The sequence below is a fragment of the Manacus candei genome, unplaced genomic scaffold (assembly GCF_025592945.1).
Source record: "Manacus candei isolate 608988 ecotype Guabito, Panama unplaced genomic scaffold, ASM2559294v1 h1tg000537l, whole genome shotgun sequence".
NCBI classification, from domain to species: Eukaryota; Metazoa; Chordata; class Aves; order Passeriformes; family Pipridae; genus Manacus; species Manacus candei.
The window spans coordinates 20,921-48,176 of NW_026138585.1; the positions used below are offsets into that span (position 1 = coordinate 20,921).

The following is a 27,256-nucleotide window of genomic DNA, read 5'->3' on the forward strand; positions in this document are numbered from 1 at the left end:
TTGGTGGAAATTCCGGGGGGGGGAAAAAGAAATCCCAACAGGATTTGATCTTCTCCACCCCCTTTTCCATGTTTTCCGGCCCTTTTCCATGATTTCCACCCCCTTTTCCATGTTTTTTACCCCCTTTTCCATGTTCTCCATCCCCTTTTCCATGATTTCCAGCCCCTTTCATTGTTTTCCACTCCCTTTTTCATATTTTATACCCCCTTTTCCGTGTTTTTTACCCCCTTTTCCATGTTCTCTATCCCCTTTTCCATATTTTATACCACCTTTTCCATGTTTTCCACCCCCTTTTCCATGTTTTCCAGTCCCTTTTCCACATTTTCCAACCCCTTTTCCATGTTTTCCAGCCCTTTTCCATATTTACCATCCCCTTTTCCATATTTTCTACCCCCTTTTCCACGTTTTTTACCCCCTTTCCATATTTTCCAACCCCCTTTTCCATGTTTCCCACCACCTTTTCCATGATTTCCAGCCCTTTTCCATATTTTCTACCCCCTTTTCCATGTTTTCTACCCCCTTTTCCATGTTTTCCAGCCCTTTTCCCTGTTTTTCAGCCCCTTTTCCATGTTCTCCACCCCTTTTCCATATTTTCAAGCCCCTTTTCCAAGTTTTCCACCCCCTTTTCCGTGTTTTCTATCCCCTTTTCCATATCCCCCAAAAAATCCCCCAAAATCAAAAAAAAAAATCCCCAAAAATCCTTCAAAAAATCCCACAAAAAACCACAAAAAAATCCCCCAAAACCCTCAAAAAATCCCCAAAAATCCCAAGGATCCTTCCCCAAAATCCTGAAGATCCTTCCCCCAAATCCTGGAGATTCCTCCTCAAAATCCCAAGGATCTCATGCCCCAAAAATCCCAAGGCTCTCCATCCCAAAAATCCCAAGGATTCATCCCCAAAATCCCAAGGATCCATCCCCCAAATCCCAGGGTTCTCCATCCCCAAAATCCCACAGGATCCTTCCCAAAAATCCCAAGGATTCATCCCCAAAATCCCACGGGATCCTTCCCAAAATCCCAAGGCTCCTTTCCCAAAATCCCAAGGATCCACCCCCCAAATCCCAAGGCTCTCCATTCCCAAAATCCCAGAGATTCCTCCCCAAAATCCCGGAAATTCCTCCCCAAAATCCAAAGGATTCCTCCCCCAAATCCCAAGGCTCTCCATTCCCAAAATCCCAAGGGATCCTTCCCAAAAATCCCAAGGCTCCATCCCCCAAATCCCACGGATCCATCCCCCAAATCCCACGGGATCCTTCCCAAAAATCCCAAGGATCTTTCCCCAAAATCCCAAGGATCCATCCCCCAAATCCCAAGGCTCTCATCCCAAAAATCCCAAGGATCCTTCCCAAAAATCCCCCAAAAAAAAGAGTCTCTTCCCTCTCCCAAACCCTCTTTATTTTCGCCGCTTCCGGGTGAAATTCCGCTCCGGAACCCTGGAATTCCGGTCTGGAATTCTGGGGGGGGTCTCCCGGAATTCCGAGGGTCTCCCAGAAGCCCCCGGGGGGCCCCTGGAATTGCGGGAATTCACTTCTGGAAGTGCTGGAGGGGATAATGTTCCCCGTAGGTCTCCAGGTGCCGCTCCAGCTCTTCCCGCTGCCTCCGGAGCCGCGGCGGCATCTCCCGGTAAACGTCGGAAAACAGGAGGTGGGGAGGGGGTTTGGGCTCCTTCTCCGCCTGCTCGAAGGCTTCCAGGACCTGCAGGAATGGGGGAAAATCCCGGGATTCCCCCAATCCCAAAATCCTGGGATTTGACAAGGGGTTTGTCCCCAAAAAATCCCAAAAATCCCAAAGATTCTGGCTTGAAATCGCCCAAACTCCGAGGATTTCCCTCCTTAAAACTCCCCCCAGTGGATTTTCAGGAGCTGCAGGAATGGGGGAAAATCCCAGGATTCCCCCAATCCCAAAATCCTGGGATTTGATAAGGTGTTTGTCCCAAAAAAATCCCAAAAATCCCAGAGATTCCAGCTTGAAATAACCCAAATTCCGAGGATTTCACTCCCTAAAATTCCCCCCCCAATGGATTTCCAGGAGCTGCAGGAATCGGGGAAAATCCCGGGATTCCCCCAATCCCAAAATCCTGGGATTTGACAAGGGGTTTGTCCCAAAAAAATCCCAAAATTCCAGAGATTCCAGCTTGAAATAACCCAAATTCCAAGGATTTCCCTCCTTAAAACTCCCCCCAGTGGATTTTCAGGAGCTGCAGGAATGGGGGAAAATCCCGGGATTCCCCAAATCCCAAAATCCCAGGATTTGATAAGGGGTTTGTCCCCAAAAAATCCCAAAAATCCCGAAGATTCCGGCAAAATCGGCCTCAAAATCGCCCCAATCCCGAGGATTTCCCTCCCTAAAACTCCCCCCAGTGGATTTCCAGGACGTGCAGGAATGTGGGAAAAATCCCGGGATTCCCCTAATCCCAAAATCCTGGGATTTGACAAGGGGTTTGTCCCAAAAAAAATCCCAAAAAATCCCAAAAATCCCGGAGATTCTGGCTCAAAATCGTCCAAATCCCGAGGATTTCCCTCCCCCCAAAAATCCCCCAAAAATAAAAAAAAATCCCCAAAAAATCCCCCAAAATCCCTCCAAAAAATCCCCAAAAAATCCAAAAACAATCCCCAAAAAATCAAAAAAAATACTCAAAAAATCCCCAAAAAATCCCCAAAAATCCCCCCAAAAGTCCTCAAAAAACCCCCAAAAAATCAAAAAAAATCCCCAAAAAATCCTCAAAAAATCCCAAAAAAATCCCCAAAAAATCCAAAAAAATCCCCAAAGTTCCCCAAAAATTCCTCAAAAATTCCCCCAAAAAATCCCCCAAAAATAAAAAAAAAATCCTCAAAAAATCCCCCAAAAATCCCCAAAAAATAAAAAAAAAATCCCCAAAAAAATCAAGAAAATTCTCAAAAAAATCCAAAAAAATCCTCAAAAAATCCTCAAAAAATCCCCAAAAAATCCCCCAAAAATAAAAAATAATCCTCAAAAATCCCCAAAAAATCCCCAAAAAATCCCCCAAAAATAAAAAAAAAATCCAAAAAAAATCCCAAAAAATCCCAAAAAAATCCCCAAAAAATCCCCAAAAAATCCTCAAAAATTCCCCCCAAAAATCCCCCAAAAATAAAAAAAAATCCCCAAAAAATCCAAAAAAAATCCCAAAAAAATAAAAAAAATTCTCAAAAAAATCCAAAAAAATCCTCAAAAAATCCCCCAAAAAATCCCCAAAAAATCCCCCAAAAATCCCCAAAAGATCAAAAAAAAATCCCAAAAAAATTCCCAAAAAATCCCCAAAAAATCCCCAAAAAATCAAAAAAATTCTCAAAAAAATCCCCAAAAAAATCTCAAAAAATCCCCAAAAAATCCCCAAAAAATCAAAAAAATTCTCAAAAAAATCCCCAAAAAATCCTCAAAAAATCCTCAAAAAATCCCCAAAAAATCCCAAAAAATCCCCAAAATTCCCCAAAAATTCCTCAAAAAATCCCCAAAAAATCCTCAAAAAATCCTCAAAAAATCCCCAAAAAATCCCAAAAAATAAAAAAAAAATCCCCCAAAAAATCAAAAAAATCCCCAAAAAATAAAAAAAATCTCCCAAAAAATCAAAAAAATTCTCAAAAAAATCCCAAAAAAATCCTCAAAAAATCCCCAAAAAATCCCAAAAAATAAAAAAAAAATCCCCAAAAAATCCCAAAAAAATCCCCCAAAAAATAAAAAAAAAATCCCCAAAAAAATCAAAAAAATTCTCAAAAAAATCAAAAAAAATCCTCAAAAAGTCCCCAAAAAATCTCAAAAAATCCCCAAAAATCCCCAAAAAAATCTCAAAAAATCCCCCAAAAATACTCCAAAAATCCCCAAAAAATCAAAAAAAAATTAAAAAAAAATCAAAAAAAATCCAAAAAAAATCCCCAAAAAATCCCAAAAAAATCCCCCAAAAATCCCCATTTTTTTCTTACCATTTTCCTGGAGCTCTTCCTCCAGCCCTTCTCCTGCTGCTCGTCCCACCAGCCCCTGTGGGCCATGTAGTGCCGGAGCCGGGAGATGGGATGGTCCTGCTTGTCCCAATAATTCACCTCGTCCACCGAGCGATAGGCCGAGCTGTCGTCGCTCGTGCTGTGGTGCCCGATCCTGGGAAAAGGGAATTCCCGGGATTTTGGGGGGTGGGGAAGCTTCTGGAACCCCCAGGGGGTCTGGGGGGAGGAGCTGGGGGAGTTTGGGAGGGATTCTGGGGGTTTTGGGGAGGGATTTGGGGGATTTTTGGGAACAGGTTCCTGGGATTTTTGGAGATGGGTTCTTGGGATTTTGAGAATGGATTCCTGGGATTTTTGGGGAGGAAACTGTGGGATTTTTGGGAATGGGTTCCTGAGATTTTTGGGGAGGGATTCTTGGGATTTTTGGGGAGGGATCAGTGGGATATTGGGAATGGATTCCTGGGATTTTGGGAAGGGATTCTTGGGGAGGAAACTGTGGGATTTTGGGAATAGATTCCTGGGATTTTTGGGAATGGATTCTTGGGATTTTGGGAATGGATTCTTGGGATTTTTGGGGAGGGATTCCTGGGATTTTTGGGAATGGATTCCTGGGATTTTTGGGGAGGAAACTGTGGGATTTTTGGGAATGGGTTCCTGGGATTTTTGGGGAGGAAACTGTGGGATTTTTGGGAATGGGTTCCTGGGATTTTTGGGGAGGTATCGGTGGGATTTTGGGAATGGGTTCCTGGGATTTTGGGAATGGATTCCTGGGATTTTTGGGGTTGGATTCCTGGGATTTTGGGGATAGATTCCTGGGATTTTTGGGGATGAATTCCGGGGATTTTGGGGCACCATCTCTGGGATTTTTGGGGCCGGAGATCCCTGGGATTTAGGAGAGGAACTCTGAGGATTTGGAGACAGGAGATCCCTGGGATTTCGGGGGTGGGTTCTTGGGATCTTGGGGCAGGAGATCCCTGGGATTTTGGGAATAGATTCCTGGGATTTGGGGGGCTGGATTCCCAGGATTTTGGGGATGAATTCCTGGGAATTTGGGGCTGAGACCCCCAGACCTACAGAGACGACTCCCCGACGCTCCAAGGGGAAAGGTGGGGTTTTGGGGGGAATGGGGGGAAAAACCTGGGGTTTTTTGGGAACTGGGGGGGTCCAGCATTCCCAGTGGGCATTCCCAACCCCGGAATTCCCGGGATTGCCTCACCTGTAGGTCATGGCCTCGATGAGGAAGGGCTGGTTCTCGGCCACCGCCCGGCGCCGGGCCTCGCGCGTGGCGTTGAACACGGCGAACACGTCGTTGCCGTCCACCCGGATGGAGAGCAGCCCGTAGCCAGGGCCCCTGGCAGCTGGAGCACATCCCAAAAAAACCCAGGGATCGTGCCCCAAAATCCCAGGAACCCAGCCCCAAAATCCCAGGAACCCAGTCCCAAAAACTCGGGACCCAACAGGTCATTCCTGTCGTTCCCGACCACCCAGACCGAGAGGAATCTCCTGTCTCCAAATCCTCAGAGTTCCTCTCCTAAATCCCAAGGGTTTCCCTTCCCAAAATTCTAGGGTTTACTCCCTGAAATCCCAGGAATCCTGGCCCAAAATCCCAGGGATCTCCTGCCCCAAAATCCCAGGAACTCAGCCCCAAAATCCCAGGAACTCAACCCCAAAAACTCGGGACCCAACAGGTCGTTCCCGACCGCTTGGATGGAGAGGAATCCTCAGAGCTCCTCTCCTAAATCCCAAGGGTTTCCCTTCCCAAAATTCTAGGGTTCACTCCCTGAAATCCCAGGAATCTTGACCCAAAATCCCAGGAACCCAGCCCCAAAATCCCAGGAATCCAGTCCCCCAAAAACCTGGGACCCAACACGTAGTTGCCGTCCACCCGGATGGAGAGCAGCCCGTAGCCAGGGCCCCTGGCAGCTGGAGCACATCCCAAAAAAACCCAGGGATCGTGCCCCAAAATCCCAGGCACTCAGCCCCAAAATCCCAGGAACCCAGTCCCAAAATCCCAGGATCTCAGCCCCAAAATCCCAGGAATCCAGTCCTCCAAAAACCTGGGACCCAACACGTCGTTGCCGTCCACCCGGATGGAGAGCAGCCCGTAGCCAGGGCCCCTGGCAGCTGGAGCACATCCCAAAAAAACCCAGGGATCGTGCCCCAAAATCCCAGGAACTCAGCCCCAAAATCCCAGGAACCCAGTCCCAAAATCCCAGGAATCCTGACCCAAAATCCCAGGAATCCAGTCCCCCAAAAACCTGGGACCCAACAGGTCGTTCCCGTCCGCCCGGATCGAGAGGAATCTCCTGTCTCCAAATCCTCAGAGTTCCTCTCCTAAATCCCAAGGGTTTCTCTTCCCAAAATTCTAGGGTTTACTCCCTGAAATCCCAGGAATCCTGACCCAAAATCCCAGGAACCCAGCCCCAAAATCCCAGGAATTCATCCCCAAACTCCCAGTTCTCCTTCCCCAGAATCCCAGGGCTTCTTCCCCTAATTCCTGAGGTTTCTCAGCCCCAACAATCTCCCGCCCCAAAACCCCAGGAATTCATCCCCAAAATCCCAAGGATTCTTTACTCCAAATTCCCAGGGCTTCTTCCCCAAACCCTTGAGGTTTCTCAGCCCCAACTTCCCAGCTCTTCTTCCCCAAAATCCCAGGGTTTCTTTACCCCAAACTCCCACCTCTCCTTCCCCAAAATCCCAGGGTTTCTTCCCCAAAATCCCAGGGCTCCTTCCCCTAATTCCTGAGGTTTCTTAGCCCCAAACTCCCAAGTCTCCTTCCCCAAAATTCCAGGGCTTCTTCCCCAAACTCTCAGGGTTTCTTTACTCCAAATTCCCAGGGCTCCTTCCCCATAATCCCAGGGTTTCTTCCCCAAAATCCCAGGGCTTCTTCCCCTAATTCCTGAGGTTTCTCAGCCCCAACTTCCCAGGAATCTCCTGTCCCAAATTCTCAGCTCTCCTTCCCCAAAATCCCAGGGTTTCTTTACCCCAAACTCCCAGCTCTCCTTCCCCAATATCCCAGGGTTTCTTCCCCAAAATCCCAGGGTTTCTTTACCCCAAACTCCCAGCTCTCCTTCCCCAAACTCCCAGCTCTCCTTCCCAAAAATCCCAGGAATCTCCTGCCCCAAAAACCCCAGGAATTCATCCCCAAAACCCCCACGATTCCTCTCCGACCCGCAGAATCTCCCCCCTGAAAAACCCCTTTATCCACCTCCAACTCCCCCCAAATCCCATCCTACCCCCTCCCACTTTCTCCCACCCCTTTCCCGCGGCATTCCCGGTTTTTTTTTCCCACCTATCCCGTCCCCCCGGTACTGCTCGGCGGTGGGGGTGGAGATGGCGTAGCCGTTGTTGCGGCAGAAGAACACCAGGGGCCCCTTCCCCAAAATCCCAGGGCTTCTTCCCCTAATTCCTGAGGTTTCTTAGCCCCAAACTCCCAAGTCTCCTTCCTCAAAATCCCAGGGCTCCTTCCCCAAACTCTCGAGGTTTCTCAGCCCCAAACTCCCAGCTCTTCTTCCCCAAAATCCCAGGGTTTCTTTACCCCAAAATCCCAGATCTCCTTCCCCAAAATCCCAGGGTTTCTTTACTCCAAATTCCCAGGGCTCCTTCCCCAAAATCCCAGGGCTTCTTCCCCAAAATCCCAGGGTTTCCTTACCCCAAACTCCCCGGGGTTTCTTTACCCCAAACTCCCAGTTCTCCTTCCCCAATATCCCAGGGCTTCTTCCCCAAACTCCCAGGGTTTCTTTACCCCAAACTCCCAGCTCTCCTTCCCCAAAATCCCAGGGCTTCTTCCCCAAACTCCCAGGGTTTCTTTACCCCAAAATCCCAGGGTTTCTTCCCCAAAATCCCAGGGTTTCTTTACCCCAAAATCCCAGGGTTTCTTCCCCAAAATCCCAGGGTTTCTTCCCCAAAATCCCAGGGTTTCTCAGCCCCAACTTCCCAGGAATCTCCTGCCCCAAAATCCCAGGTCTCCTTCCCCAAAATCCCAGGGTTTCTTTACCCCAAACTCCCAGCTCTCCTTCCCCAATATCCCAGGGTTTCTTTACCCCAAAATCCCAGGGTTTCTTCCCCAAAATCCCAGGGTTTCTCAGCCCAAACTTCCCAGGAAATCTCCCTCCCCAAACTCACCTTTTCCCACCTCCAAACTCCCCATCCCACCCCCTCCAACTCCCCCCAAACCTCCCCCAAACCTCCCCCAAACTCCCCCAAACTCCCCCCAACTCCCCCCAATCCCAAATCCCGCGGCATTCCCGGTTTTTTTTTCCCACCTATGCCGTCCCCCCGGTACTGCTCGGCGGTGGGGGTGGAGATGGCGTAGCCGTTGTTGCGGCAGAAGAACACGATGGGGCACTCGAGGGTGGCGGCGAAGTTGAACCCGGCGTGCGCGTCCCCCTCGCTCGCCGCCCCCTCCCCAAAATAACACACCACGGCCCGGCTCGCGTCGGCGCGTTTGATGGCGTAGGCGGCTCCCACCGCTGCTTCCCGGGAGAAAAAAGACGGAAAAACAGGGAATTATCCACTTGGGAATGGGCGGGGAAGGGCGAGGGAGGAGGGGGAGGGAGAGGGGAGGGGAGGGAGGGAGGGTTTGGGGGGGTCTGGGGGGGTCTTGGGGCTTGTGGAGGGGCAGGGAGAGGTGGTGGTGGGTCCCTGTGGGTGATCCCGGGAAAAGGAGAGTCCATGGAAAAGGGGAAATCCATGGGAAAAGGGCTCAGGGAGTTTGGGATGGGGCGGGTGGAAGGGGGGATTTGGGGGGAGTTTGGGGGTCCTGGGAATTCAGGACACGGATCAGGGACACAGGACATGGATCAGGGAATGCAGGACATGGATCAGGGACACAGGACATGGACACAGGACACGGATCAGGGACACAGGACATGGATCAGGGACACAGGACGTGGATCAGGACACAGGACACGGATCAGGGACACAGGACATGGATCAGGGAATTCAGGACATGGATCAGGGACACAGGACATGGACACAGGACATGGATCAGGGAATGCAGGACACGGATCAGGGACACAGGACATGGATCAGGGAATGCAGGACACGGATCAGGGAATTCAGGGCCACCCCAGGGTGTCACCTTGCGGGATCTGGGTGGCCAGGGGGGACGAGATGGTGACAAGGACACGGATCAGGGACACAGGACATGGACACAGGACACGGATCAGGGACACAGGACACGGATCAGGGAATTCAGGGACATCCTGGAGGTGTCACCTTGCGGGATCTGGGTGGCCAGAGGGGACGAGATGGTGACAAGGACACGGATCAGGGACACAGGACATGGATCAGGGAATGCAGGACATGGATCAGGGACACAGGACATGGACACAGGACACGGATCAGGGACACAGGACGTGGATCAGGACACAGGACACGGATCAGGGACACAGGACATGGATCAGGGAATTCAGGACATCCTGGAGGTGTCACCTTGTGGGATCTGGGTGGCCAGGGGGGACGAGATGGTGACAAGGACACGGATCAGGGACACAGGACATGGATCAGGGACACAGGACAGGGATCAGGGACACAGGACATGGACACAGGACATGGATCAGGGAATGCAGGACACGGATCAGGGAATTCAGGGCCACCCCAGGGTGTCACCTTGCGGGATCTGGGTGGCCAGGGGGGACGAGATGGTGACAAGGACACGGATCAGGGACACAGGACACGGATCAGGGACACAGGACATGGACACAGGACATGGATCAGGGACACAGGACACGGATCAGGGACACAGGACATGGACACAGGACACGGATCAGGGACACAGGACACGGATCAGGGAATTCAGGACATCCTGGAGGTGTCACCTTGCGGGATCTGGGTGGCCAGGGGGGACGAGATGGTGACGAAGTGCCGCTCCCGGCAGCCGTAGTGCACCGGCATCTGCCGCCCTTTGCCGGGGTCGTTGACGTTCCCGTAGCACTGGGCCATGAACAGCTCCAAGGGGTACCCCCGGTACAGCAGCACACCTGGGGGGACAGCAGGGTCACCTGGGACACCTGGGACACACCTGGGACACACCTGGGATACACCTGGGACACCTGGGACACCTGGGACACACCTGAGACACACCTGTGTCACCTGTGTCCCATCCCACCCTACCCCGGGGTCGTTGACGTTCCCGTAGCACTGGGCCATGAACAGCTCCAGGGGGTACCCCCGGTACAGCAGCACACCTGGGGGGGACAGCGGGGTCACCTGGGACACACCTGGGACACCTGGGACACACCTGGGACACACCTGTGTCACCTGGGACACACCTGGGACACACCTGGGACACACCTGGGACACCTGGGACACACCTGGGACACACCTGGGACACACCTGTCCCATCCCGGGATCATTGGTGATCCCGTAGCACTGGGCCATGAACAGCTCCAGGGGGTACCCCCGGTACAGCAGCACACCTGGGGGGACAGCAGGGTCACCTGGGACACACCTGGGACACCTGGGACACACCTGGGACACACCTGTGTCACCTGGGACACACCTGGGACACATCTGAGATACACCTGTGTCACCTGGGACACACCTGGGACACACCTGGGACACACCTGTGTCACCTGTGTCCCATCCCACCCCTTCCTAGGAGCACCAGGAGCAGCTCCGGGGCTTGAAACCCACCTGGATCCCAAATCTGGGGGTGACACCCCCCAAAATCCCCCTCCCCTGTGCCCACCTGTGCCCACCTGTGCCCACCAGAGCCTCACCTGTGCCCCACCCCTTCCCAGCATCACTGGCATTCCCAGAGCACCAGGAACATCTCCAGGGCTTGAAACCCACCTGGATCCCAAATTTGGGAGTGATACCCCCCAAAATCCCCATCACCTGTGCCCACCTGTGCCCACCTGAGCCTCACCTGCCTCCTCACCTGGAACCACTGGTGACCCCAGAGCACCAGGAACAGCTCCAGGGCTTGAAAGCCACCTGGATCCCAAATTTGGGGGTGATACCCCCCAAAATCCACCTCCCCTGTGCCCACCTGTGCCCACCTGTGCCCACCTGAGGCTCACCTGCCTCCCGGTACTGGCCGAAGACGAGGTCGGAGGGCTCGAGGGCGGCGGCGCTGCCCACGTGGGTGCCCTCCTCGCCGTAGTTGGTCATGTAGAAGGAGATGCGGCCCTGGGAAAGCGGCAACGGGGCAGGTGAGGGTGCCCAGGTGAGGGGGGTGCCCAGGTGAGGGGGTGCCCAGGTGAGGGGGTGCCCAGGTGAGGGTGTCCAGGTGAGGGGGGTGCCCAGGTGAGGGGGGTGCCCAGGTGAGGGGGTGCCCAGGTGAGGGTGTCCAGGTGAGGGGGTGCCCAGGTGAGGGTGCCCAGGTGAGCGTGCCCAAGTGAGGGTGCCCAGGTGAGGGTGATGCCCAGGTGAGGGTGCCCAGGTGAGGGTGGTGCCCAGGTGAGGGTGGTGCCCAGGTTAGGGTGCCCAGGTGAGGGCGCCCAGGTGAGGGCGCCCAGGTGAGGGTGCCCAGGTGAGAGTGCCCAGGTGAGGGTGGTGCCCAGGTGAGGGTGAGTGCCCAGATGAGGGTGCCCAGGTGAGGGTGCCCAGATGAGGGTGAGTGCCCAGGTGAGGGTGCCCAGGTGAGGGTGGTGCCCAGGTGAGGGGGGTACCCAGGTGAGGGTGTGCCCAGGTGAGTGTGCCCAGGTGAGGGTGCCCAGGTGAGGGGGGTGCCCAGGTGAGGGGGTGCCCAGGTGAGGGGGGTGCCCAGGTGAGGGGGTGCCCAGGTGAGGCCGTACCTGGCGCTGGGACTCGTAGAGGATCCGGTCCATCGTGTTCAGCAGCGTCATCGTCTTGTAGAGTTTCAGCACCTGCTCCTGGGGCAGCTGCAGGGGCACGGGGGGGTCACCTGGGCAGGTGGCACCTGGCCAAGGTGGCACCTGGCCCTGTCTCACCTGTCTGAGGTGGCACCTGGCCCTGTCTCACCTGGGCGGGTGGCACCTGAGGTGGCACCTGTCCCCTGCCTCACCTGTCTGAGATGTTACCAGTTCCCTGTCTCACCTGGGCAGGTGGCACCTGCCCGAGGTGTCACCTGTCTGAGGTGGTACCTGGCCCTGTCTCACCTGGCCAAGGTGGCACCTGCCCGAGGTGGCACCTGGCCCTGTCTCACCTGGGTGGGTGGCACCTGAGGTGGCACCTGTCCCCTGTCTCACCTGTCTGAGGTGGCACCTGTTCCCTGTCTCACCTGTCTGAGGTGGCACCTGTCCCCTGTCGCACCTGGGCAGGTGGCACCTGTCTGAGGTGGCACCTGGCTCCTGTCTCACCTGTCCCTGTCTCACCTATCCCAGGTGTGTCCCCAGGTGTGTCCCCTGTCCCCAGGTGTGTCCCAGGTGTGCCCCAGGTGTGCCCCCCTCACCTGGGGGTCCTCGCTGGGCCGCAGGACGTGGCCCTGCCGGTCCCTGTCCCACCTGTCCCAGGTGTGTTCCCTGCCCCAGGTGTCCCCAGCTGTATCCCCTGTCCCCAGGTGTGTCCCCAGGTGTGCCCCAGGTGTGTCCCAGGTGTGCCCCAGGTGTGTCCCCCCTCACCTGGGGGTCCTCGCTGGGCCGCAGGACGTGGCCCTGCCGGTCCCTGTCCCACCTGTCCCTGTCCCACCTGTCCCAGGTGTGTCCCCAGGTGTGCCCCAGCTGTGTCCCCTGCCCCAGGTGTGTCCCAGGTGTGTCCCAGGTGTGTCCCCCCTCACCTGGGGGTCCTCGCTGGGCCGCAGGACGTGGCCCTGCCGGTCCATGACGCGGTAGACGGGAATTCCCGCCAGGACGTTGGGCTGGATGAACTCCAGGTGATCCACGAACTCCGCCGAGGCCCCCGGGAACTGGGGCTTCTCCTCGGGGGACCCCAGCTCCTGAGGGGAGAACAACCCCAAAACACCCAAAAATGGACCCCAAATACCCCAAAACACCCAAAAAATACCCAAAACCAGCCCAAAATACCCCAAAAACACCCCAAAAATACCCAAAAGGGCCCAAAACCAGCCCCAAAAGGGCCTCCCAGGTGCTCCGGGAACTCCAAGAGGCCCCCGGGAACTGGGGCTTCTCCTCGGGGGACCCCAGCTCCTGAGGGGAGAACAACCCCAAAACACCCAAAAATGGACCCCAAATACCCCAAAACACCCAAAAAATAGACCCAAAATACCCCAAAACACCCAAAAAATACCCAAAAGGGCCCAAAACCAGCCCAAAAAGGGCCTCCCAGGTGCTCCGGGAATTCCAAGGGGCCCCCAGGAATTGGGGCTTCTCCTCGGGGGACCCCAGTTCCTGAGGGGAAAACAACCCCAAAACACCCAAAAATAGACCCCAAATACCCCAAAACACCCAAAAATAGACCCAAAATACCCAAAACGTCCCAAAACCAGCCCAAAAAGGGCCTCCCAGGTGCTCTGGGAATTCCAAGAGGCCCCCGGGAATTGGGGCTTCTCCTCCGGGGACCCCAAATTCCTGAGGGGAAAACAACCCTAAAACACCCAAATACACCCAAAATACCTCAAAAATACCCCAAAACCCACCCAAAACACCCCAAAACCAGCCCAAAAAGGGCCTCCCAGGTGCTCTGGGAATTCCAGGGACCCCAATTCCTGAGGGGATCGGGACAAGGGGGTGGCACCAAGTGGCCCCAAATCCCCCCCCCCCAAAAAAAACCCAAACCCTCCCAAAAAAGGGTCCGACTGGGACACGGGGACACCGGGACAGAGGGACACAGGGACAGGGGGACACAGGGACAGGGGGACATCGGGATGGGATGGGATGGGATGGGATGGGATGGGATGGGATGGGATGGGGGGACATGGAGACACTAGGATGGGACAGAGGGACACAGGGACAGGGGGACACCAGGATGGGACAGGGGGACACCGGGACAGAGGGACATCGGGATGGGGGGACACAGGGACACTGGGATGAGACAGGGGGACACAGGGACAGAGGGACACAGGGATGGGACAGGGGGACACAGGGACAGGGAGACACAGGATGGGGGGACACGGGAACACCGGGATGGGACAGGGGGACACAGGGACAGGGGGACACAGGGACAGGGGGGACAGGACACCCATGTCACCCCCGGGCCCACCCTCCCGTGTCCCCCAGTGTCCCCCCAATGTCCCCCAAATGTCCCCCTCATGTCCCCCTCATGTCCCCCAGTCTCCCGCCCGTGTCACTCGCTGTCCCCAAATGCCGTCCCCCCCCGTGTCACTCAGTGTCCCCCCCCGTGTCACTCAGTGTCCCCAAGTGTCCCCCCCCCGTGTCACTCAGTGTCCCCAAACGTCCCCAGGTGTCCCCCGGGGTCACTCACGGCGGTCCCGAGGAGCCTCCTCGGCACCAGCCCCGGGAGGCGCCGCCATCGCAGCGCCCGCAGCGCCGCCATCTTGAAAGGGGGCGCGGCCCGCCGCGAGGGGCGGGCGCTGATTGGCCGACAGGGACCCGCCCGGCGAGCGTCGATTGGCTGGAAAGGGGGCGGTGGGGGAAAGGAGGGAGGTGATTGGCTGGAGGGGTCGGACACGCCCACGGGGCGACCATATATGGGAGGGCGGGGGTTGCTATGGCAACTGAGTGACCATATGTGGCCAGGCTGATGTGGCCACGCCCACCGAGTGACCATCTATGGGAATTGGAGGTGACCACGCCCACCGAGTGACCATCTATGGGAAATGGAAGTGACCACGCCCACCGAGTGACCATATATGGGAATTGGAGGTGACCACGCCCACTGAGTGACCATCTATGGGAACTGGAAGTGACCACGCCCACCGAGTGACCATCTATGGGAACTGGAAGTGACCACGCCCCCCTCTGAGTGACCATCTATGGGAATTGGAGGTGGCCACGCCCACCCAGTGACCATATATGGGAATTTAGGTGACCACGCCCACCGAGTGACCATCTATGGGAATAAGAGGTGACCACGCCCACCCAGTGACCATATATGGGAATTGGAGGTGGCCACGCCCACCCAGTGACCATCTATGGGAATTGGAGGTGACCACGCCCACTGAGTGACCACGCCCACCGAATGACCATATATGGGAATTTAGGTGACCACGCCCACCCAGTGACCACGCCCACTCAGTGACCACACCCACCGAGTGACCACACCCACCGAGTGACCATCTATGGGAATTGGAGGTGACCACGCCCACTGAGTGACCATCTATGGGAATAGGTGACCACGCCCACCGAGTGACCATCTATGGGAATTGGAGGTGACCACGCCCACCGAGTGACCATCTATGGGAATAAGAGGTGACCACGCCCACCGAGTGACCATCTATGGGAATTGGAGGTGACCACGCCCACCGAGTGACCATCTATGGGAATAAGAGGTGACCACGCCCACCCAGTGACCATATGTGGGTATTTTAAGTGACCACGCCCACCAAGTGACCATATATGGGAATTGGAGGTGACCACGCCCACCCAGTGACCATCTATGGGAACTGGAAGTGACCACGCCCCCCTCTGAGTGACCATCTATGGGAATTGGAGGTGGCCACGCCCACCCAGTGACCATATATGGGAATTTAGGTGACCACGCCCACCCAGTGACCATCTATGGGAATTGGAGGTGACCACGCCCACCGCGGGACCACGCCCACCAAATGACCATATATGGGAATTTAGGTGACCACGCCCACCCAGTGACCACGCCCACCCAGTGACCACGCCCACCGAGTGACCACGCCCACCGAGTGACCATCTATGGGAATAAGAGGTGACCACGCCCACCCAGTGACCATATATGGGAAATGGAGGTGACCACGCCCACTGAGTGACCATCTATGGGATTTAGGTGACCACGCCCCCCTCTGAGTGACCATCTATGGGAATTGGAGGTGGCCACGCCCACTGAGTGACCATCTATGGGAATTTAGGTGACCACGCCCACCCAGTGACGACCTATGGGAATTGGAGGAGGAGGTTTTGGAAGGGGGTCCCAGAATTTGGGGGGTCCCGGCTCGAGGGGGGGTTGGTTCCAAATCTCCCTTTATTCCAACAAATCCCTGGAATGTAGAAAATTCCACACCCCCCCCCAAAAATTATCCAAAAACCCCCAAATCCCATCGATTCGACCCAACAATCCCAACAAACCCCCCCAAAACCCAACGAACGAGGGGTGGGGGGGCCCCAACCAGCGCTGGGACCCCCCCAAAATGGGGAGGGGGGCACAAGGAAACCCCCCCCAGGTGGGAAAAGGGAGGGAAAACACCCCAAATTGGGGGGTTGGGGGGGTCGGGGGGGGTTTTTTGGGGTGGGGGTGTCAGGTGAGGCAGGTCAGGGGGTCCCCCCCCGATTTCTGATTCCCCAAATCCCATTTTTTCCTACAAAAATCACCCCAAAATCACTTGGGAGAAAAAGCAACAGAAGGTGGAAGATGTTTTTTGGGGGGGGGTCAGGGTGGGTTTTTGGGGTGGGGGCGTCAGGTGAGGCAGGTCAGGGGTCCCCCCCCAATTTCTGATTCCCCCAAATCCTTTTTTTCCTACAAAAATCCCCTTTTTCCTACAAAAATCACTCGGGAGAAAAAGTGACAAAAAGTGGGAAGTGTTTTTGGGGGGGGTCAGGGTGGGATTTTTGGGGTGGGGGGTGTCAAGTGAGAAGGTTCAGGGGTCCCCCCTGATTTCTGATTCCCCCAAATCCCATTTTTTTCCTACAAAAATCCCCTTTTTCCTATAAAAATCACCCGGGACAAAAAGTGATGGGAGGTGGGAGGTGTTTTTTGGGGGGGTCAGGGTGGGTTTTTTGGGGTGGGGGTGTCAAGTGAGAAGGTTCAGGGGGTCCCCCCCGATTTCTGATTCCCCCAAATCCCATTTTTTTCCTACAAAAATCCCCTTTTTCCTATAAAAATCACCCGGGACAAAAAGTGATGGGAGGTGGGAGGTGTTTTTTGGGGGGGTCAGGGTGGGATTTTTGGGGTGGGGGTGTCAAGTGAGAAGGTTCAGGGGGTCCCCCCCGATTTCTGATTCCCCCAAAATCCCATTTTTTTCCTACAAAAATCACCCCAAAATCACTCGAGAGAAAAAGTGACAAAAAGTGGGAAGTGTTTTTGGGGGGGGGTCAGGGTGGGTTTTTTGGGGTGGGGGCGTCAGGTGAGGCAGGTCAGGGGGTCCCCCCCGATTTCTGATTCCCCCAAATCCCCTTTTTTCCTACAAAAACCCCCTTTTTTCCTACAAAAACCCCTTTTTTCCTACAAAAACCCCCTTTTTTGCCTAAAAAAACCCCCTTTTTCCTACAAAAACCCCCTTTTTCCTACAGAACTCCCCCCGGATCCGCCGGGACAAAAGCGACGGGAGGCGGGAGGTGCCTGAGGGGGGGGATTTTGGGGGGTGTCCGGGGGGCTCGGGGGGTGTCCCCCCCCCCTCAGACGCTGAAGGCCTCCTTCATCAGACACTCGGTGTCGTCCCGGGGGGGTTTGGATCCCGATCCCGATCCCGGCCGGTCCCGGTTCCGCCGGAGCAGCCGCAGCCCCGCCCGGATCCCAAATCCCAGAGCGGCCCCCGCGGCCAGGAGACCCCCCAGCACCAGCCCTGGGGGGGCAAAACGGGGTCAGGGGGGGACGGGGGGAGCTGGGGGGGCACTGGGGGGGGATTGGGGGGGGATTGGGGGGGATTGGGGGGGGATTGGGGGGATTGGAGGGGATTGGGGGGCACTGGGGGGGATTGGGGGGGGATTGGGGGGGACTGGGGGGGGATTGGGGGGCACTGGGGGGGATTGGGGGGGACTGGGGGGGATTGGGGGGCACTGGGGGGGGATTGGGGGGGATTGGGGGGCACTGGGGGGGGATTGGGGGACACTGGGGGGGATTGGGGGGCACTGGGGGGGGATTGGGGGGGGATTGGGGGCACTGGGGGGGGATTGGGGGACACTGGGGGGGGATTGGGGGGGGATTGGGGGGCACTGGGGGGGGATTGGGGGACACTGGGGGGGGATTGGGGGGCACTGGGGGGGATTGGGGGGGTATTGGGGGGCACTGCGGGGGGATTGGGGGGGGATTGGGGGGCACTGCGGGGGGATTGGGGGGGGGATGGGGGGGGATTGGGGGGCACTGAAGGGGCACTGGGGGGGATTGGGGGGCACTGGGGGGGGGACTGGGAAGGTATTGGGGGGCACTGGGAGTAATTGGGGGCACTGGGAAAGGGACAGGGGGGCACTGGGGGGGTATTAGGGGACACTGGGGGGGCACTGGGGGGCACTGGGAGTAATTGGGGGGCACTGGGAGGAATTGGGGGGCACTGGGAAAGGGACAGGAGGACACTGGGGGGGCACTGGGAACACTGGGGGGGCACTGGGGGGACTGGGGGACACTGGGGGGGCACTGGGAACACTGGGGGGATACTGGGGGGGCACTGGGAACACTGGAAGGACACTGGGGGGGCACTGGGGGGCACTGGGGAGGCACTGGGAGCACTGGGGGGCACTGGGAGCACTGGGGGACACTGGGGGGCACTGGAACACTGGGGGGGGCACTGGGGGGGGTCCAGGCCTCACCTTTGGTGGCCAAAAACCGCCGAATTCGGCGCCGGGATCACCTTTGGGGGGGGGGGGAAAAACCGGGATGAGAGACGGGAACTGGGGGGGGTCGGGGGGTCCCAGGAGGGGTTTTGGGGGGGTCCCAAGGGCGGTTTGGGGGGGTCCCAAGGGCGGTTTCGGGGGGTTCCCAAGGGTGGTTTTGGGGGGGTCCCAAGGGCGGTTTGGGGGGGGTCCCAAGGGTGGTTTGGGGGGGGTCCCAAGGGCGGTTTGGGGGGGTCTCAAGGGCGGTTTGGGGGGGTCCTGGACCTGCGGGGGGGGTCCCAAGAGGCCGGAGGGGGTCCCAAGGGTGGTTTCGGGGGTTCCCAAGGGCGGTTTGGGGGGTCCCAAGGGCGGTTTCGGGGGGTCCCAAGGGCAGTTTCGGGGGGGTTCCCAGGGCGGTTTGGGGGGGTCCCAAGGGCGGTTTCGGGGGTTCCAAAGGGTGGTTTTGGGGGGGTCCCAAGGGTGGTTTTGGGGGGGTCCCAAGGGCGGTTTTGGGGGGGGTCCCAAGTGTGGTTTCGGGGGGTTCCCAAGGGCGGTTTGGGGGGGTCCCGGACCTGCGGGGGGGGTCCCAAGGGCAGTTTCGGGGGGGGGGTCCCAAGTGTGGTTTCGGGGGTGTCCCAAGAGCAGTTTCGGGGGGGTCCCAAGTGTGGTCGGGGGGGTCCCAAGGGCGGTTTCAGGGGGGTCCCAAGAGCAGTTTCGGGGGGTCCCAAGTGTGGTCGGGGGGGTCCCAAGGGCGGTTTTGGGGGGGTCCCGGACCTGCGGGGGGGCGGCAGCGGCGCAGACACTCCTCCAGGTCCGGGTGGTTGTTGCCGTTGCCGCGGCAGCCGCCGTAGGTGAATTCCCGGCAGGAATTCTCGGCCGGGATGAAATACCAGCGCACGAAGGACGCCCGGCACGGGCCCGTCACGGGGGGGGCCGAGCAGAGCTCTGGGGGGGGGTCAGAGAGGGGTTGGGGGGTCTAAGGGGGGACAAGGAACCCCCCAAAATTCCCCCCCGGGAAAAACACTGGGAACACTGGGGGATACTGGGGGGACACTGGGGGATACTGGGGGGACACTGGGAACACTGGGGGGTGGCACTGGGGGGACACTGGGAACACTGGGGGATACTGGTGGGACACTGGGAACACTGGGGGACACTGGGGGATACTGGGGGGACACTGGGAACACTGGGGGGTGGCACTGGGGGACACTGGGAACACTGGGGGGTGGCACTGGGGGATACTGGTGGGACACTGGGAACACTGGGGGACACTGGGGGGACACTGGAGGATACTGGGAACACTGGGGGACACTGGAGGTGACACTGGGTAGGACACTGGGGGACACTGGGAACACTGGGGGGTGGCACTGGGGGACACTGGGGGGACACTGGGAACACTGGGGTGGCACTGGGGGGACACTGGGAACACTGGGGGACACTGGGAACACTGGGGGGGCACTGGGAACACTGGGGGACACTGGGGGACACTGGGAACAGTGGGGGACACTGGGGAGGCACTGGGAACACTGGGGGGGCACTGGGGGACACTGGGGAGTTACCTGCCAAGGTGGAGTTGGGACGACCCGGAGCTGGGGGGAAAAAAAGAGGGGAAAAAAGGGGAAAACAACCCAAAATGAGGCGGGGCTGGGGGTGCTCTGAGCCCAGATTTGTTCCTATTCCAGGGACCCCCCCCGGTCCTCACCCCCCCCCGCATCCCTCACGACGTTCTCAAAGTTGTTCCCGTTCCCCCCCGGGACCCCCCCGGTTCTCACCCCGCTCGGGACCCCCCCCGCACCCCTCCCGACACTCCCGCTCGCTCCCGAAGTTGTTCCTGTTCCCCCAGAACCCCCTGACCCCCCCGGGACCCCCCCGGTGCTCACCCCGCTCCGGGCCCCCCCAGCACCCCTCCCGACATTCCCAAAGTTTTTCCCATTCCCTCAGGACCCCCTGAACCCCCGGGACCCCCCCGTGACCCCCCCCGGTGCTCACCCCGCTCCGGGGCCCCCCCGCACCCCTCCCAACACTCCCGCTCGCTCCCGAAGTTGTTCCCGTTCCCTCCCGGGACCCCCCTGACCCCCCCCGGACCCCCCCGGTGCTCACCCCGCTCCGGGCCCCCCCAGCACCCCTCCCGACATTCCCAAAGTTTTTCCCATTCCCTCAGGACCCCCTGACCCCCCCGAGACCCCCCCCGCATCCCCTCCTGACATTCCCAAAATTGTTCCTGTTCCACTCTCCAGGTATCCCCCAATCTGACCCCCCGGACCCCCCCGGTGCTCACCCCGCTCCGGGCCCCCCCAGCACCCCTCCCGACATTCCCAAAGTTGTTCCCATTCCCCCCCCGACCCCCCCGGTTCTCACCCCGCTCCGGGACCCCCCCCGCACCCCTCCCGACACTCCCGCTCGCTCCCGAAGTTGTTCCCGTTCCCGTTCCCTCCCGGGACCCCCCTGACCCCTCCCGGGACCCCCTGACCCCCCCCGTTACCCCCCCGGTGCTCACCCCGCTCCGGGGGCCCCCCCGCACCCCTCCCGACACTCCCGCTCGCTCCCGAAGTTGTTCCCGTTCCCGCCGCAGCCGCCGAACACGAAACTCTCGCAGGTCCCGGAGGAGGCGTTGAAGAACCAGCGGGGGATGGAGGCGCGACAGCGGCCCGTGATCGCCGGTAACCGGCACCGAGCTGGGGGGGGGGACACGTTAACGGCCCCCCCGGGGCGGCTCTGGGGGGCTGCACCCCCAAAATCACCCAAAACCCCCCTAATGTTACACCAGAACCCACCAAAACCCCATCAGAGACCCCTCAAAAATGTCCCGTGATCGCCGGTAACCGGCACCGAGCTGGGGGAGGGACACGTTAACGGCCCCCCCGGGGCGAGTCCGGGGGGCTGCACCCCCAAAATCACCAAAAAATTACACCAGAACCCCCCAAAACCCCACCACGGACCCCCCGACAATCCCCCACAGCGGCCCGTGATTGCCGGTAACCGGCACCGAGCTGGGGGGGGGACACGTTAACGGCCCCCCCGGGGCGGGCCTGGGGGGCTGCACCCCCCAAAATCACCAAAAAACCCCTCAAATCCCCGTCAAAACCCCACCACAGACCCCCCAAAAATGTCCCGGGACCGCCGGTAACCGGCACCCATCTGGGGGGGGGGACACCGTTACCGACCCCCCCGGAACGGATTTTGGGGCGTGGGGAGGGGAACAGACCCCCCCTCCCAAAACCCTCCCTGGGACCCCCCCCCCCCCTCAAAAGCCCGTGACCACCCCCAGGAGCCTCCGGACTCCCCGAAACCCCCCTCCCGCGACCCCCCCAAACCTTCCCGGGACCCCCCCAAAACTTCGCTCCCCCCTCGGCCCCTTCCCCTCCCCGGACCCCAAAACCTTCCCGGAACCCCCAAGCCCCCCCCCCCCCCGCGACCCCTCAAACCCCCCTGCGACCCCCCAACACCCCCTCGGGACCCCCCCCAAACCCTCCTGGAACCCCTCAAACCCTCCCGAGACCCCCCAAACCCTCCCTGGACCCCCCCCCCCCCCCCAAACCGTCCCGGAACCCCCTCAACCTTCGCTCCCCCCTCGGTCCCTTCCCCTCCGGGACCCGCAAAACCCTCCCGGGACCCCCCCAAACTCTCCCGGGACCCCCCAAACCCTCCCGGAACCCCCAAGCCCCCCCCGCAAACCCCTCAAACCCCCCCGAGACCCCCCAAACCCTCCCTGCCCCCCCCCAAACCGTCCCGGAACCCCCTCAACGTTCGCTCCCACCCCTCGGCCCCTTCCCCCCCCCGGACCCCCAAAACTCTCCTGGAACCCCCAAAACCCTCCCGGGACCCCCCAACACCCCCTCGGGACCCCCCAAACCCTCCCGGAACCCCCCCAACCTTCGCTCCCCCCTCGGCCCCTTCCCCTCCGGGACCCCCAAAACCCTCCCGGACCCCCCCGCGACCCCTCAACCCCCCCGGACCCCCCCAACACCCCCTGGGGACCCCCCGAACCCCCCCGTTCCCCCCCCGTTGCCCCCCCGTCCCCGGTACCGTCGAGGGCGGTGTTGGCGGGGGGGGGCTCAGGGGGCGGGGACCCCCCGGACCCCCCCCCAGGAGCAGCAGGAGGAGGAGCGGGAGGAGCCGCCCCGCCGCCATCGCAGGTGAGCGCCGTGACGTCACACAGGTGCGCCGCCGCCGGCCACGCCCACTACCGGGACAGGCCACGCCCACCCCGGGGACAGGCCACGCCCACCCCCGAGACTCCCCCGTTTTGGGGGGGGGAGCATCGGTTTGGCCACGCCCCGAAATAGACCACGCCCTCATCAAAGGAAGGTCACGCCCCTTGTAACAGCCACGCCCCCGCCGCGGTTCGGTCACGCCCCCTCATGGCAGACCACGCCCCTTTTAACGGGGTTGGGGGGTTTTGGGGGTTATCGGGGAGGTTTTCGGGGTTATGGGGGAAGTTTGGGGGGGGGTTGGGGAAGTTTTGGGGAGTTTTGGGGAGTTTTGGGGGGGTTGGGGGAGTTTTAGGAGGTTTCGAGAAGTTCTGGGGGGTTTTGGGGTTTTGGGGGGGTTTTATGAGGTTTTGGGAAGTTCTGGGGGGTTTTGGGGTTATGGGGAGGTCTTGGGGAGTTTTAGGAGGTTTTGGGGAGTTTTAGGGGGGTTTGGGCAGTTTTAGGGGGTTATGGGGGCCATGGGGGATTACTGGGGGGCTGGGGGGGGTTACGGGGGGTTCCAGGGGGTTATGGGGGGGTTGGGGGTTATGGGGAGGGTTTGGGGGAGTTTTAGGGAGTTTGGGGAAGTTTTAGGGGCTTTGGGGGAGTTTTAGGGGGTTTGAGGGGGCCATGGGGGGATTCCGGGGGGTTCTGGGTTGTTATAAGGGATTAGGGGGTTATAGGGGGCCATGGGGGGGGTTTAGGATCTATGGGGGCTTTAGGCGGAGCTCTGGGCGTGTCCCCGCTTTAAGCCCCACCCAAAACCCACCCAGACCACGCCCACAGACCCCACCCTTCTCCCCCTACCCCTGGGGACCTAAGGGGGGTTCAGGGGGGGTTCTGGGCGTGTCCTCGCTTTAAGCCCCACCCAAACCCACCCCGACCACGCCCACAGACCCCGCCCCTCGCCCCCTACCCCTGGGGACTCCAGGGAGGTTCTGGGCGTGTCCTCGCTTTAAGCCCCGCCCAAGCCCACCCCGACCACGCCCTCAGGCCCCGCCCTTCTCCCCCTACCCCTGGGGACCTAAGGGGGGTTTCGGGGGGGCTCTGGGCGTGTCCCCGCTTTAAGCCCCGCCCAAGCCCCCCCGTGCCACCCCCCGCGGCCCCCCCGGGGCTCGTCCCGATCCCTCGATGGCGGCGGAGCGGGGTGGGGCGGCGGCAGGGCCGGGGGGGGGGGTCCCGCCGCGGGGGCGGCCCTGGGGGGGCTCTCCCCGGCCCGGGGGTCCCCCGCCCGCAGCCCGGGGGTCCAGCGGAGACCCGCCCGGGCCACCGTCAAGTACAACCGGCGGGAGCTGCAGCGGAGGCTCGACACCGAGCTCTGGATCGACGGCAGGCTCGGGGAACTCTACCGGGGACGGGTACCGGGAACGGGGACCGGGAATTGGGAATTGGGAACGGGAATGGGACCGGGAATGGGGATGGGGGATGGGGACCGGGAACGGAACGGGAATGGGGTGGAGGGGTCTCCTCTGCAGCGGGGGCTCAACACCGAGCTCTGGATCGACGGCAGGCTCGGGGAACTCTACCGGGGACGGGTACCGGGAACGGGGACCGGGAATTGGGATTGGGGACCGGGAATGGGACCGGGAATGGGGTGGAGGGGTCTCCTCTGCAGCGGGGGCTCGACACCGAGCTCTGATCGACGGCAGGCTCGGCGAGCTCTACCGGGGACGGGTACCGGGAACGGGGATGGGGATGGGGACCGGGAATGGGAATGGGACCGGGAATGGGGATGGGGAACGGGAATGGGGACCGGGAATGGGGTGACGGGGCCTCCTTTGCAGCAGGGGCTCGACACCGAGCTCTGGATCGACGGCAGGCTCGGCGAGCTCTACTGGGAACTGGGAATGGGGACCGGGAATTGGGACCGGAATGGGGATGGAGTGGGGATGGGAATGGGGTGGGAATGGGAATGGGGACGGGGCAGGGTACCGGGAATGGGGTGGGATTGGGAGAGGGACGAGAGGGACCAGGGACCGGGAATGGGGTTGGGAATGGAGTGGGAATGGGAAAGGGGATGGGAATAGGAATAGGGACCGGGAAAGGGACTGGGAATGGGAATGGGATCGGGAAATGAACCCGAGACCAAGAACCGGGAATGGGGATGGGACTGGACCGGGAAAGGGACTCAGGAATGGGACCGGGAACTGGGAGTGGAACGGGGATGGGAAGGGGACGGGAAATAGGGATGGGGATGGGAACGGGGAGCGAGGACCGGGAATGGGAGAGGGACTGGGAAAGGGAGCAAGGACTGGGAAAGGGAGAGGGACTGGGAATGGGAGAGGGACTGGAAAGGGAGCAAGGACTGGGAAAAGGGAGAGGGACTGGGAATGGGAGAGGGACTGGGAAAGGGAGAGGGACTGGGGAAAGGGAGAGGGACGGGAATGGGACTGGGAATGTGCCAAAGCAATGGAGCAGGGACCGGGACTAGGACTGGGACTGGGGCCCGGGAATGAGCCCCGAGCCCGGGAATGGGGTCGGGATCGGCCCCGGGACGAGGATCGGGCCCGGGAATGGGGCCCGGCGGGGGGGCGGGGGCGGGCCCCGGGGCTCCCACCCGGGATTTCTCCCCCCCCCCCCCGTGGGAAGGGACAGATGGGGCGGCAGATGGCCCGGGATCCCGCGGGAACGGGACACGGGGGGGGGACACGCGCGGGGGGGGGTGGGGACACGCGGGGGGGGGGGGGTTGGGGACCCTCTGGGTGTGCGAGGGGGGGTTGGGGACACGCGTGGGGGGGTTTGGGGACCTCCTGGGTATACGGGGAGGGGGGTTGGGGACACTCGGAACACGGGGGGGGACACACGTGGGAGGGCCTTGGGGACATCAATGAGTGGGGACACGCGTGGGAGGGGGTTGGGGGACACGCAAAGGGGGTTGGGGACCCCTTGGGTGTGCGGGGGGGGGGTTGGGGACACGCGTGGGAGGGGTTTGGGGGGTACACGGTGCTGGGGGGGGGACACACGTCGGGGACCCGCGGGGGGCGGGATTTGGGGACACCCCCCCAGTCCGGGGGGGGGTCACGCGTGGACGGGACGCGCGTGTGGGGTGTGGGGGGGTCCCACAGGGCTCCGTGTCCCCCCCCCAGGAGGGGGAGATGCCGGACGAGCTGAACATCGACGAGCTCCTGGAGCTGGAGACGGACCAGGAACGGGCCCAGAAACTCCAGGTGGGTGTTTTTTTGGGAAGGGGGGGCACCCACGCGAGTTTTGGGGGGGGGTCACACGCGTGGACAAGCCCCCCCCTCACCTTAATTCCCCCCTCCCCCCCATCCAGGGAATCCTGAGCTCCTGCGCTGCTGACACACAGGTATGGGGGGGGGGGGGGAATTTGGGGGGGACACGAGGGGGGGGGGACACGGTTTGGGGGGTGGGACACGAGTGGGGGGGACGCGCCAACCCCCCCCCCCCGGTCCTTTCCCAGCTCCGGCTGCTCCAAGAGGCCTTTAAAAGGCAAAACTATTCGGCTCCGGCGCTTCCGGGGGGGGCCCTTCCCCCCCCCCTTTATCTCTGTCAGCAGCTCGGGGGGGGGGGGGATTAATGAGGGGGGGTTAATGAGGGGGGTTAATTAGGGGGAATTCCCGCAGGGATTCATCCAGGAGCTCCTGGAGCAGCTCAAGGGGCTCCCGAAGCAGCAGCTCCTGCAGAGACCCCCCCCCCAACAGGAGGGGCCCGCGGCCCCCCCGTGACCCCCCCCGTGGGGGTCCCCAAAAATAGGGGGGGATCCCCCCCGATGTAATTAACCCCCCCCCCCATAATAAATAAATCGTTGCACCGGGGGGGGGGGGGATGGGGGTGAGACCCCCCCCCAAATAAAAGAAATGAGATTTGGGGGAAGCGCCCGGAAAATTTTGGGGACCCCCCCCAAAAAAAAACCATAACAGGGTCATGGAAGGGGCGGGGGGGGGTATGGGGGGGACATCGGGGGGGACACCGGGGGGGACACACGGACATGGGGGGGACACACGGACATGGGGGGACATCGGGGGGGACACCGGGGGGGACACACGGACATGGGGGGGACACACGGACATGGGGGGAGGGACAAGGGGGGGACACGGGAGGGAGAAGAACAGGAGGGGGGGACACGGGGGGACAAATGGACGTGGGGGGGACACGGGGGGGGACAGACAGAGGGACACGAGGGGGACACAGGGACATGGGAGGGACGGGTGGGGACAGACGGACATGGGGGGGGACACGGACGGGGGGGACACGGATATGGGGGGACATTGTGGGGACACAAGGGGGGGGGACACGGGGGGGCCAAGGACTTGGGGGGACATGGGGGGGACACACGGACGCGGGGGGGGCCACAGAGACACGCGGGGGGGGGTCACACGGACATGGAGGGGGGACACCGGAGGGGGACACGGGGGGGGGGGGGGGGACACAGGACACCGGGGGGGGACACGGGGGGGGGGGGGGGGGGACACACGGACACCGGGGGGGGGACACGGGGACACGGGGGGGGTCACAGAGAGGCGAGGGGGTCACACGGACACGGGGGGGGGACGGGGACACGCGGGGGGGGTCACACGGACACGGGGGGGGACACGGGGACACGGGGGGGGACACAGGGACACGCGGGGGGGTCACACGGACACGGGGGGGGACACGGGGACCCGGGGGGGTCA

General features: G+C 60.2%; 3 protein-coding genes and 2 long non-coding RNA genes across 9 annotated transcripts; 3 read left to right on the plus strand and 2 right to left on the minus strand.

The window, feature by feature from the left end:
* Positions 1-1,372: 1,372 nt before the first annotated feature.
* On the minus strand, positions 1,373-14,341 carry LOC127465936 (2-oxoisovalerate dehydrogenase subunit alpha, mitochondrial-like). 4 transcript variants are annotated; one of them, XM_051776467.1, is made up of 10 exons: positions 14,243-14,341; positions 12,639-12,797; positions 11,698-11,784; positions 10,981-11,089; positions 10,270-10,374; positions 9,775-9,936; positions 8,218-8,424; positions 5,169-5,310; positions 3,938-4,109; positions 1,373-1,694 (listed from the first exon to the last, which is right to left on the minus strand). In XM_051776467.1, exons 1-10 carry the CDS (start codon positions 14,312-14,314, stop codon positions 1,524-1,526), a joined length of 1,386 nt encoding a protein of 461 aa, XP_051632427.1. In that variant the 5' UTR covers positions 14,315-14,341; the 3' UTR covers positions 1,373-1,523. The 4 variants fall into 4 exon arrangements, with proteins under 4 accessions (XP_051632427.1, XP_051632428.1, XP_051632430.1 ...); XM_051776468.1 differs by lacking the exon at positions 10,270-10,374 and having other exon boundaries at positions 14,243-14,340; XM_051776470.1 differs by lacking the exons at positions 12,639-12,797; positions 14,243-14,341 and adding an exon at positions 12,484-12,523.
* On the plus strand, positions 5,423-7,769 carry LOC127465937 (uncharacterized). 2 transcript variants are annotated; one of them, XR_007902477.1, is made up of 4 exons: positions 5,423-5,640; positions 6,225-6,454; positions 7,367-7,389; positions 7,711-7,769. It is a non-coding gene; the product is annotated as an uncharacterized LOC127465937 (long non-coding RNA). The 2 variants fall into 2 exon arrangements; XR_007902475.1 differs by lacking the exon at positions 7,711-7,769 and adding an exon at positions 7,550-7,594.
* Positions 14,342-14,607: 266 nt separating the features above from the next.
* LOC127465938 (uncharacterized) lies at positions 14,608-15,513 on the plus strand. The gene is made up of 3 exons (XR_007902478.1): positions 14,608-14,643; positions 15,073-15,269; positions 15,472-15,513. It is a non-coding gene; the product is annotated as an uncharacterized LOC127465938 (long non-coding RNA).
* A 1,137-nt stretch (positions 15,514-16,650) lies between these two features.
* On the minus strand, positions 16,651-22,795 carry LOC127465933 (protein AMBP-like). Its single transcript, XM_051776464.1, has 9 exons — positions 22,772-22,795; positions 22,459-22,615; positions 20,966-21,107; positions 20,711-20,745; positions 19,992-20,021; positions 19,207-19,377; positions 18,430-18,470; positions 16,942-17,468; positions 16,651-16,772 (listed from the first exon to the last, which is right to left on the minus strand). Exons 1-8 carry the CDS (start codon positions 22,793-22,795, stop codon positions 17,325-17,327), a joined length of 744 nt encoding a protein of 247 aa, XP_051632424.1. The 3' UTR covers positions 16,651-16,772; positions 16,942-17,324.
* Positions 22,796-23,738: 943 nt separating this feature from the next.
* On the plus strand, positions 23,739-26,485 carry PPP1R14A (protein phosphatase 1 regulatory inhibitor subunit 14A). The gene is given in 5 exon segments (XM_051776465.1): positions 23,739-23,819; positions 23,822-23,980; positions 25,709-25,789; positions 25,897-25,929; positions 26,207-26,485. Coding segments are annotated over 5 exon segments (441 nt in total). The 5' UTR covers positions 23,739-23,753; the 3' UTR covers positions 26,309-26,485.
* The last annotated feature ends 771 nt before the right edge of the window (positions 26,486-27,256 follow it).

Coding starts and splice junctions, on each gene's coding strand:
- LOC127465936 (XM_051776467.1), bottom strand. CDS start 14,314: ATGGCGGCGCTGCGGGCGCTGCGATGGCGGCGCCTCCCGGGGCTGGTG. Junction 11,090..11,697: donor TCTACGAGTCCCAGCGCCAG/GTACGGCCTCAC, acceptor CCGCTTTCCCAG/GGCCGCATCTCCTTCTACAT. Junction 4,110..5,168: donor ATCGAGGCCATGACCTACAG/GTGAGGCAATCC, acceptor CCCTTTTCCCAG/GATCGGGCACCACAGCACGA.
- LOC127465933 (XM_051776464.1), bottom strand. CDS start 22,795: ATGAGGGGGCGTGACCGAACCGCG. Junction 21,108..22,458: donor CGCCAACACCGCCCTCGACG/GTACCGGGGACG, acceptor CCCCCCCCCCAG/CTCGGTGCCGGTTACCGGCG. Junction 20,022..20,710: donor CTGGGGGGGCCCGGAGCGGG/GTGAGCACCGGG, acceptor TTTTCCCCCCAG/CTCCGGGTCGTCCCAACTCC.